At 36.4% G+C, this 12408-nt stretch overlaps 1 protein-coding gene across 4 annotated transcripts in view; it reads left to right on the forward strand.

Moving 5' to 3' along the window:
- Positions 1-12408, forward strand: part of CNTN3 (contactin 3) — a 402840-nt gene that overhangs the window by 99730 nt on the left and 290702 nt on the right. For 3 of the 4 annotated variants that reach the window (XM_070776321.1, XM_070776319.1, XM_070776322.1), the window contains exon 2: positions 8253-8387. In XM_070776321.1, coding sequence (XP_070632422.1) covers positions 8333-8387 — 55 coding nt within the window. In that variant the 5' untranslated portion in view covers positions 8253-8332. Of the gene's footprint in view, positions 1-6445; positions 6569-8252; positions 8388-12408 lie in introns of those variants that run through there. The other variant, XM_070776320.1, reaches the window with a different exon arrangement.

Here is a 12408-nt window from a genome sequence, read left to right on the forward strand (position 1 = left end):
GATTGGAGAGATGTTTGTAAAACACTGTGCCTTGGAAATGGCCACATTATTTTGAGACTTATAGTAAAGCCAAAAACTGAACTAAACCCTCTGGTAGATATACATAGGAGTATCAACATTGTGTCTAATATTTTGAAGCAGAAAATAGCTTGGCATGATTTGCTGGCTGTGTCCTCTTTAGCTTGCATTTGGGTGAAATTAGTGTAACCAACTGAAAAATGGAATTGTAATTTTTTTTTTTCCTGTGGTGGTGTCAATGAAACTGTCTTTGAGTTAAGGATAGAGAGATCTCTTGAGTTGCCAGACAACTCTCTTGAGTTGCCAAAGAAGACCTCTTTGAGGACAAAGTAAAAAGAGGCTCTGAAATCAACATAAGGTGTCTCAGAGCGTTCTGGTAGTATTTTTATATAGCTGATTAATCTACTGCAGTGTGCACAAAAAGAGCTCTGATTCGCTACTGCCTGTGTACACTGATTGCTAAAAGATCAAACAAAAAAAATTAACTGGATGTGAGAAATAAGATGCCTCTCTCCATCCCAAAGACTTTCATGATTTCAGCTTGTCAAGCTTTTCAACAGTGGCCTTTTCAAAAGCATTTATTTTTTTAACATTTTTTTTCTTTCCAACATTCATGTTTTATATTAACCTCCATTTTGATTTATTTTTCATTGATTGCTGCATGAAAAAAGAAAGAAGAAATAAATCTGCAAAAAACATACACACACGTACACATGTACACACTCATACCCCACCTCTATGTAATAAATATAAACATGTAAAGGTATACACAACACACACAGACATGTAACATCAATGTAAAAGAAAAAAATTCCAGTGTAATAAAATAAAATGTGTATGAAACAAAAGTTATCTTATGTCAGTCTATCTGTATTTGGAATAGAGAGTTAAGTGGGTCCATAGATTTGATTTATTTCTCAAAAGGTACCTTAACCTACATAAGGTAATGAATCACTGTTTTTTGCAGATTGTAGTCTAGTTGGAGAGAAAAGCCATAGTCTCTCTAACTATGATGGAAGGTGTTGAAAATGTTGAGGGTCAGGGAAGGATGATAAAGGTCTGTAAGTGTTCTTAAGAACAGGAGGGGCCTTGCAGCTGTCATTTGCCTTATTTGCTGATTTTGCTCCTGTAAGCATAGAACTGTTGGTGTGAAGATAACATCAAGCTTGGCTCATATTCCCCCCACTTCTTAGCTGCTGGACACCTAGAAATTGTAGGGAGAATATATGTGGAATTGTCAAGAATCTTGGACTTGGAGCCCAATGTTCATGTAAATTTCATCCTCTGCTTGTTCAGTTTCAGCAGGAAAGAGGTTGAGCATGCAGAGTAGATCAACTACATTTTTGGAAAATGTAGAGATCATGAATGAATGAATGATTATGAATGAAAACCAAGTGGTGTATGAAGCCTGATTTCTGAACTGGCATGATATGCAATCTTATCAAGTAGTAAACTCATTTATTAGCTGACTACTGTGGTCGTATGTTGCATTCCACAATGGTGAGGTAATTTCTCTATAAGACTCAAAATACAACACCATATTCATCAGACTTTTATGTATTAATGATTAAACATTTTGGTCTGCTAAACATCTGTAATCTGCTCAAGGTTTTTTGTGGGGGGCTTTTGATATGGGTTGGAAATAATGTATATTCATGAATAGATTATGTTTCTCAACAAAATTGCTATAAGGTTTGTCTCTTTGAAGAGGAGAATAATCGTTAGATGTCTATTCAGTTAAGTTCAGTTCAGTCACTCAGTCGTGTCCAACTCTTTGCGACCCCATGAATCGAAGCACCCCAGGCCTCCCTGTCCATCACCAACTCCCAGAGTTCACTCAGACTCACATCCATCGACTCAGTGATGCCATCCAGCCATCTCATCCTCTGTCGTCCCCTTCTCCTCCTGCCCTCAATCCCTCCCAGCATCAGAGTCTTTTCCAATGAGTCAACTCTTCACATGAGGTGTCCAAAGGACTGGAGTTTCAGCTTTAGCATCATTCCTTCCAAAGAAATCCCAGGGCTGATCTCCTTCAGAATGGACTGGTTGGATCTCCTTGCAGTCCAAGGGACTCTCAAGAGTCTTCTCCAACACCACAGTTCAAAAGCACCAACTCTTCGGTGCTAAGCCTTCTTCACAGTCCAACTCTCACATCCATACATGACCACTGGAAAAACCATAGCCTTGACTAGATGAACCTTTGTTGGCAAAGTAATGTCTCTGCTTTTGAATATGCTATCTAGGTTGGTCACAACTTTCCTTCCAAGGAGTAAGCGCCTTTTAATTTCATGGCTGCAGTCACCATCTGCAGTGATTTTGGACCCCCAAAAAATAAAGTCTGACACTGTTTCCACTGTTTCCCCATCTATTTCCCATGAAGTGATGGGACCGGATACCATGATCTTCGTTTTCTGAATGTTGAACTTTAAGCCAACTTTTTCACTCTCCACTTTCACTTTCATCAAGAGGCTTTTGAGTTCCTCTTCACTTTCTGCCATAAGGGTGGTGTCATCTGCATATCTGAGGTTATTGATATTTCTCCCGGCAATCTTGATTCCAGCTTGTGTTTCTTCCAGTCCAGCGTTTTTCATGGTATACTCTGCATATAAGGTAAATAAGCAGGGTGACAATATACAGCCTTGACGTACTCCTTTTCCTATTTGGAACCAGTCTGTTGTTCCATGTCCAGTTCTAACTGTCGATTCCTGACCTGCATACAGATTTCTCAAGAGGCAGATCAGGTGTTCTGGTTACTCTGATAGAAATGGAGTCAAGTCATTCTCACACCAAAACTTTCCACTGCATGAAGAAACTTAACTGAGCGTTTGTTAAGACTGCATTCAAACTTGTGTGTATGCATTTAATATTATCAAATATGTATCAGTATTTCATGATCCACAAGCTTAGTAGCAATTTTGTAAAGTGTATGACTAAAGTCACCAATGGTCTCTTCCTTTAGAGCATTCAGGAACAACTATTTTGGGCATTTTTGGTTTTTAAGTCCAAGGTCTAGTATTTTTAACTCAGCTGACATTAAGCATAGATAGTGCCATTGTTAATATGTATGAATTTGGGGGGCTTTTTAAAGACCACCATGAGAAACGTGCTATGAATATATTAAGCTTTAGCTGCCAGATGCAAATGTCTACTAACAGAGAAAATTCTAAAGGGTATCTATTTTTTTTCCTTGATTTAAAACATTTCTGTGACTAGTAGAATGTTTTTATTGTAGCAGATGACATTTTGATTTGTATTTGTCTTGCTTTATTTGCTTCCTTTGTGTTTATTTTGGCATGGTGATTTCAGAAAGGGAATGAGCTTTTGTATGACCCTTCTCTCTGTGACAATACTTGGCAGCACTGGCAAGTCAGGTCATGATTGTATTAATTACCTTCATTATTTATAAAGTCAGTACCCCACTTTAGCAGTGATTAAAAATTAGCAGCATAATTTTTAAAAATAATATTCTTGAATGAGGTTTCTTTTTATCCTCAACTTTATACAGTATGTGCCTATGTATGTATGTGAGCATATATAAGAATAATGGAATATACTTATTTCTTCTCTTAAATCAGATAGTTTGGTTAGTGTGGTCCAGTTTCTGATTGCTATGAATTTGCAAGAATGAAATTGGTGTCTTGCAAAATGTATTGTCTTCTTACCTTTTTAAGCCTGATACAGATTATAATATGTCTGATTCAAATGTTCATTATAAATCTGATCATGTTAGCTCCTGGTTAAAATTGTGTCTTGTATTCTAAGAGCATTATCTTGATACTAATATTCTTAGCCAGACACAGAAGCTTGACCCTTATTATATATCTGCTGTCTCATTTCACCCCACAGTGAACTTGGCCATCTGCATTCCATCTCATCAGTCTTCTTTCTGTTCTTACAAGTCATGAACACTGAAGCCACGGGGCCTTTGCATATTCTATCCTTTACAACGAGAGTTAATTGCCAGAGCGTTTAACCAGCAATAGGGCATGGCCACTGACCAATTGAGAGAGAAACGGACTAAAGCAGGATTCTGGAAGCCCCTTGCTCAGCCGGTCATTAGTTTTTTAGGTGATGCATCTCGGTTTGTGGGCTAGGGTCCTGGTCCAGCCTGGGAGGCAAGGTGATAGTTGATGGGAAAAGGTCCAGACAATGGCTACTCACCAGCCTACTTACCAACTGAAGGCCATACTAAGTCTTTTGTGTATACCTGGAAAATTTCTTTCTGTCTTCACCTTGCAACACATATACAATCTGATTATATCATATCATATTTTCTTTTCTTCCATTTTCCGTTCACTTCAGAGGAGCTTCCCCTGACCTTCCTGATGAAGGTTATTCTCACTGAGGTTTTCATTAGAAACTCCTGTCTCTTCACATTGTACCTTTCACATTCTCTCTCACAGTGGTCAGTTTACAAATAAACTTTATAAGTAATTGAATCATATGTCACTCCCGTTAGTTTGTATAATCCAGGAGGGCAGGGGTCATCAGTTAACTGACAGTCCCATTTCCACCTTCCTCCAGAATTGAAATTTCAACACCTAATAGGAGGTAAATATTATTGAATGAATGCTCAAAAAGACTTTAGAACTTCTTTGAGCATGTTTATATTTTGCAAATGCAGCTGATATGCATGTTACTTGTGGGATGCATTGTTGAGTAGATTACTTTTTTTTTTAAGTGGCCATATTCTTAATGCCTTCTTGCACAATTTTCTGAAATAAATTTTTAAGTAGTGGTGGGTGTATCCCATGCTGTTATTTTTCTTTCCAGTAGAAATGCTTCTCACTCACTTGATGTCCAGTGAAATGATTTAATCTTCAGAGCTGATTTATTCATTTTCCTTAAACCTCAGCAAGAAAAATTACTTAAAAGCCTACAATAATGTACAGGGTGTTGGGAACATTGGAACAGCCAGTGGTGGATAATCTGTGGTCCTACCTTCAGAGACACTTCAGTCTAGTAATTTTCTCTTTATCCCATTTATAAGCATTTATAATATTTTGTTTTCCAATTGCTGTATTAGCATGTAGACCATATATTTTGCTCTCTGTAGACCATAGAGCAAAGCTTCATATTTATTTGGATGCATTTTAATGATTGTGATAATGTTTCCACAGGATCTTCTGCTAAAATTTATCCTTGTTTTTTTTCTCGAAAATTCCAACAACTTGTTCTTTTTAAGTCTACTTTTTTGTTATTAACAAATTCTTTCTAAGTACATTTAATGTATAAGCTGGGTAGCTTTAACTTCTCAAAGATCGAAGTATTATTTCAATCATTGTTACATTTCTCAAGGCTTTCCTGTGTGTGAGACTTAACCATTGTCCCCAGACTTTAATATTCCTTGCAACTGTTCCTTAACTTTTTATGAAGGTTTGACATTTCATGTATCATATTATTGCATTTAATGTTTCCAATGCCTTTTATGAATAACTGTCATTGTATTTATTTGAAATGTAATTGTTTTTCGATTTTCTACTGTGTATATATTTGTATAGTGCAGAAATTGTGAGAAGAGTGACATACACACTATGCTATCCTCACATGCATGATTGTTGTTGTTCAGTCATTCAGTTGTGTCCAACTCTTTGCAGCCCCGTTGACTGCAGCACACCAGGCTTCCCTATCTATCACCATCACTTGGAGCTTGCCCAAACTTATGTCCATTGATCAGTGAGGCCATCCAACCATCTCGTCCTCTGTCATCTGCTTCTCCTCCTGCCTTCAGTCTTTCCCAGCATCGGGGTCTTTTCTGATGAGTCGGCTCTTCACATTAGGTGTGCAAAGTATTGGAGCTTTAGTTTCAGCATTAGCCCTTCCAATGAATATTCAGCATTGATTTCCTTTAGGATTGACTGATTTCATCTCCTTGCAGTCCATAGGACTCATGCAAGGCTGTCATATTTAAGTGTAATGTAGAATCATTAAAGTAATTATTCATGTTAATGGCTGGAAATAAATACAGGGACTTCCCTGGTGGTCCAGTGGCTAAGACTCTGTGCTCCCAATGCAGGAGGCCTGGGTTCAGTCCCTGGTCAGGGAACTAGATTCCACATTTCAGAACGAAAGATCTTACAAGCTGCAGCTAAGACCCAGCACAGTCAAATAAGTAAATAAGATACTTAAAAAAAAAAATTAAATATCTTACTGATTGAGCAGAAAAAATGAAGGCAGTCTAGGTAACTGAAACCCTTTGGTCCAGGTGGGGGAAATCAACCACTGGAAAGCTTTGAGAAGCAATGATTGAATGAGGTAGAATATGTGTCCTTCTTTCTATCTTAAATCATTTTATGATTTTGGGCATAAATCTCTTGGAACTGAATGCTGTTGAAAATAGCTTCAAAACATCTCAGCTTCATATGCACAGTGTGACAGACACCACATGTGACTCATTCATATTCTCTTTCCTTTTTCACTTCAGTACACACATCACTTCTGCTGCTGCTGCTGCTAAGTCACTTCAGTTGTGTCCGACTCTGTGCGACCCCATAGACGGCAGCCCACCAGGCTCTGCCATCCCTGGGATTCTCCAAGCAAGAACACTGGAGTGGGTTGCCATTTCCTTCTCCAATGCATGAAAGCCTAATGCCTTTTTTGATTGGACCTAATAGCTTTTTTTTTTTTTGCTTCTAGAGCCATTTTGCTACCCCTTTGAGAGGCTAGAAATGCTGGCTCATTAATACTCCCTGAAAACATCCTCCAAACAGTGACTCCTGGGAGCTGGTATAAAAATACCTCAGCTCCTTTGCCCCTTGGCAAGAATAACTGGACAACTCAAGTGTACCTCTGTCATTACTCTGAGGCATATGTTCTATACAAGCTGGACTTCAGAGTTTCCCCAGAAGGAATAACCTCTGCTTAGCTCTCACATCTTAGCCTTTATTGGCTGTCTTCCTTTCTCTTTCACTTCTCCATGTCCCGACTGATTTTATTGTTCACCTCTCATGTAAACTGCTTGCACTTCAATTCGTTTTGCAGTGTCTGCACTAAGGGGAACCTTAATAGTGAAAAATGGTCACATATCCCATGATGGTGTAAGCTGTCAACCTGCAGTTCTTAGAGGAGTAGTTCTCAATTGTATTTCCATCTATCTCAGATTCCCATAGGCCAAGTCAAAGTTATGCCCAAATCTCAGAATTCTGGCTGCAGTTCTACCTCTGCCTCCCCCAAGAATTGTATTGTAAGTGAACAAGAGCAACATCATATAGCAGTAACTGATTTAATAACTTGTTTTAAGTATGTAAGTTGCAAGATACCATGTTTTTACTCTTGAAATTATTATTTGGGACACACTTAATTCTAATGGAATACATCACATGTCATGGCAAGATCCTGTAGTTTAGCACTACTGAGATTGCTCTCCTTTCTTAGCAACAACTAAGATAGCCCAGTCCATAGCAGCTGCTGACTGAAAGTTATACACATTCTCTGCTAAAACGGCTGACATTAGAGTCATTAATTCTCCTGTATGGAACCAGTTGAGTTTCAGCAATCGAAAAGTGATTCTCTGATTTTATGCGTGTGTGCATCTAACCTACTTGATCGTTAACCGTGCAGTTGAGGTAGTTTCAGGTGGCCACCAAAAATGACACAGGATATTCACGTAATTATCTACTCTTAGCCAGCACATTCAAGTTTATGAAAATTCAAGAAAGCAAAAAATAAGGTCGTTCCATGTGCAAGATTATCTGACTGAACAATTTTCATTGTTAGCATTTTTATCTGTTTTATGAAGCATAAGTAATTGAGGGCTTTCTACAGGTGTTCCTGAAAAAAAGGCTTAGGATGAATGTTGACAATGTTATTTATATGTCTTATGAAGGATTAAGAGACTATGAAAAGCATTGCTTCAAGATATCTACTGATTTGACTCCTTTAGTTTAACCAAAATTATTATCATGAAAGAAAATGAGAAAAGCTTTAATTTCAAGGCCGTATTTTATTTGTTATGATTACTATCAAGCAAAGTTTTAATATTTAATATTTTAGTTTTGTTGGACATTTCTAATTTTGTGAAGCTTCCTCTGTATGCCTATCAGTTACATAAAGAGTTTTTTAAGCATCTATATACCATACATCTTTATTTGCCTCAAAAAGATGCATTTCATTTGGGGATTTTGGGTGCTGTTTTGGGTGTTGTGAATGGTACAGTTTTATGAGAAGAAGAAAATCTACGTTTTAAAGCAGTTCATTTTTTTAAAGTCTGACTTCTTTGTATATATATTTTACAGATTAAAGGATTTACCTGAAGACTAAACATTGTATTCATCAGAAACTGGACAAGAGTTACTCTTGCTTTTCGAAGTTAAAGATGTTGTTGTCATGGAAGCATTTGATCTTCCTCTCATTCATTGGCTGCCTAGAAGGTAATAATAAACTGTATTTTCTAAGTTGAAGTTAGAACTATGCTTGAGTCACATGTTAAATAATTTTTAAATGTTGAACAATACTCCACAAATCTTTTTTTTCCCAGAAAGAAAATACTACTTTTCTGATAAATGGAGTCTTGTTTTGCTTCCTAATTTTTGCAAGCTATTTTACTTTCATCACAAATATAGTGTCACTTACTGAAACAGATCTAGTTTAGTGCTATGAATATAACAACCAGAACTTGAGAAGAGTAGTGTATGACATTTTTTCCAAAAAGTCTAAATTTTGTAAACTTTAGTATAAAGGAAGAATATAGATTTTAAGGAATTTCAGTATTTTCATGTCTAATCTTACAAGCAATACAGTTTTTCTTCTACCAAATAACTTTTTTAAGGGAGTAAAAATAAAGATAGAATTTTAATTTTTTAAACTTTGAAAATTTGTAGCTTGAAACAAAACAAAAAAGGGAAAGATTCTCCTATATCCACCATACAAAAGCAACTCTTAAAATGTGTTTCATTTTGTTCGTTTTGTTTCATTTTCTGGAACAGTAGAGGAGTAAAGACAAAGATTGCTTTAAATGAAGTAATATATGTACAAGGATTAATTTTTTTTTTTTTTTGCTTTTTCATCTTATTACTTTATTTCTTTTTATTATAAAATTTCTCCGGTACATAAGCAGTTGAAAGAATGGTACGATGAATACCCACATACACACCGTTTTATTGCATCTTTAACTGTACTTATTCTATCTATATGCACATGTATATGCATTTTCCATTTATTGGTAGATTGACTACACCACTTGAAAGTAGGTTACAGAAGTTTTCACCTCTCACCCACAAAATTTAAGCATCTGTCTCCTGAGAAGATGACCTATTTTCTAGACGAACAAGTTCTTTTTGATACTTAAGGAAAGTAGACAAAAAAAGTGGCCTGTCATTTTTCTTTTCTAAGAGGAGGAAATTGGTGTGGAATGAGGCCAAATGCAGTGTCAGGTAAAACATATGTCACTTGAAGACATGTTTATATTGGAGTAGACTTCTGAGCCCTTATGTCAAATTTTAAACATTCTTAAAATATTTAAATGATACTTAAACCTCCAACTTTTAAAATAAACTTTTTTTTTTAAGCAGGTTTTTCCCTGATGCCTCAGTTTTGTTCTCTAAAAGATTTTCTTTGCTACTAACCTAGCAGTGAGCGAAAAAGGAATAATTATTTTAAATTTTTACTATTTTAAATAGTCTTTGGAGACGATCCACACAGATATGAAAGCAATTTTTTCTTGCACTGTTTCCTTCATTTTAAAAAATTTAAAATTTGAGTTCTGTTGTTAAAGGAGAAAAATGAAAGGAAATATACTTCAGCAGTATTATTATTCACAATGTCAACTTTCATAGAAACAACCTTGAAATTTTACAGTTACTTGGAAGCGGGTAGATATACTTAGAAAGTAGAAATATAGCTAAAGGAAGTGCGATTAGTGTGTCAAAGGTTTAAAATTTTAAATTGTAATTTGGCACTGTGTACAAACTGTATTGCTTGCTTTCAGTAACTTAGAAATGTTTTATACTTATGATACTGCTTTCTTATAGAGAATGCAGCAAAAGCAGTATTAATTTACAAAATATTAAGACATTATTTAAAAAGTTTTAAAGGAACACTTGATTTTCTAGGTATGTTAAAAAACTATAAAAGTTGGTAAAGGAGAATTGGATTAATACATGGTAAATTATATAGAGAGCATTACTTACAGAATTGGTAATCTTTACAATTACGGTATGGAGAATAATTTGTCTCTGACCACTTTTCTGAAGAGTATTGATTGCATTACAGTTCTTTATATACTCAATATTGGTACTCTTTTTGCATTTATATAAAATTTAGACAAAAAAGCTAGCTTGTGAGTATGATATTCTGTTAACCAATATTGGGTCACTTTTTAAATATTAAATTTAAAATCTGTTCCTGATGTAGTAGGTATCTATAAATAAATACCAAGTAAAGACATATTATGTGAATTCACTACCTAGAGTTTATCCTAAGACATTAACTCAATAAATAGAGCAAATGCTTGATAATTTTGACTTTCTGTTTTTTCATATCTAAGCTTTCTGTTATCCATTATTTTGTGCATTTTAAAAATGATTTCCTTCTATTGTTTTGTCTCTGCATATTTCTCTCTGCAGCAAAGAGGCAAATTGCAATTTTGAGCTGGCAGTTTTTCCTAAGATGAACATGAGCATTTTTTCCTCAAAAAAACCAGGCTGCATTCATTCTTTAAAAAATATTTATTAAGCATGTATTATATGTTGTACATTGTTTCCAGTGAAGAAAAGGGACAGAGATCTGTGTCATGTAGGGTTTATATATACTCAGGTTGTGGTAGAGAATCACACTGAGTTAGTAGATGATGGCGCTATGAAGAAAAATAAGCCGCATAACATGAAAGTTTGGGGGGCTGGGACGTGAGTTACCATTTTAAATGAGGTCTTCAGATTCATCCTCATAGAGAAGGTGATGTGTGGCACAAAGACTTAGCAGTGAACGAGTTGACCTTGTGGGTATTTAGGGAAGAGAGCTTCAGGCAAAGTCAGCAATCCATGCAAGTGTTTAATATATGACATGCTGATTATTTCTTGAAATAGCAGGAAAGTTAGCCTGGTTAGATATGGAAGAGTTATGGAAAAGAAGTAGTAGGTGAAAGTCAAGAAGTAATGTGGAGATGGATGCAGCAGAACATGAAGGCATTGTGTATCACTGAAAATATTTACTGCTCTTGCTTTGACTGCCCTCAGGAGCCATAGTGTGATTTGATCAGAGCAGTGATGTAATTTTGTGTGTTTTTTTTTAAGGACCTGGCGGGACATTGTGTTGCGGATTGATTGTAGAGATAAAGGGGAGCAAGCAGAGGCCCCAGTAGGAAGTTAATGCTGTAATGAGGGAAGGGATGTTGGTAGCTGACTTCAGGGTGGTAGCAGGGGTTGTTGATGTTCAGTAGTTAAGCTGTGTCTGACTCTTTGTGACCCCATGGACTACAGCATGCCAGGCAAGCTTCCCTGTCATTCACTGTCTCCTGGAGTTTGCTCACACTCACGTCCATTGAATCGGTGATGCCATTCAACCATCTCATCCTCTGTCACTTCCTTCTCCTGCCCTCAATCTTTGCCAGCCATCAGGCCTTGACTCTTCTCATCAGGTGGCTAAAATATCAGGGTGGTAGTCAGATTTTGGATAAATTTTGAATATATACTCATGAGGATTTGTGGATGGGATGTATATGGGATATGAGAAAAAAGAAAGGCTTGAAGATAACCTCAAGGCTCAAGTGTCACCTTGCGTCCACTTGAAGAGGTGTACCTTGTGAATGAAATGAAGAACCGGCAGAAGACAGGGATGAGTTTTCCAAACTGAAGGTCATTACGAAGTAAGGGATTAAAAGATCGATTCTTTGGATCATGTCAAGCATTTTCATTAGAAAATAAAATAACCTTAAAGTATAATGTATCAGCATTCACTGTCCATTTAGTAAATATAGTCTGCTGAGCACTTCTAGGCATTTGGGATATACCTGTGAACAAAACAATGTCCCAGTCCTCCTAGAGCTGTCCTTTTAATATATGTGAATTGAGTCTTGATCTTACACATGTTTCTTACTGAGTTGCTATGAAAAAAGTTGAGAACTATGTAGAAAACAGAGATTTAGAGATAAGAACCCTCCAGAAGTCTAAGAAACCAGAAAAAGAAGTAACACTCAGATGAGGAAAATAATAGTGAAGACTTCAAAATTAGTAATACTAACAGTACTCATTAATGGATACTTAGGCACTATGATTCTACACTGGAAGTGAGAAATAGATTTAAGGGCCTAGATCTTATAGATAGAGTGCCTGCTGAACTATGGAATGAGGTTCGTGGCATTGTACAAGAGACAGGGATCAAGACCATCCCCATGGAAAAGAAATGCAAAAAAGCAAAATGGCTGTCTGGGGAGGCCTGACAAATAGCTGTGAAAAG

The sequence above is a fragment of the Bos indicus genome, chromosome 22, assembly GCF_029378745.1.
Source record: "Bos indicus isolate NIAB-ARS_2022 breed Sahiwal x Tharparkar chromosome 22, NIAB-ARS_B.indTharparkar_mat_pri_1.0, whole genome shotgun sequence".
NCBI classification, from domain to species: Eukaryota; Metazoa; Chordata; class Mammalia; order Artiodactyla; family Bovidae; genus Bos; species Bos indicus.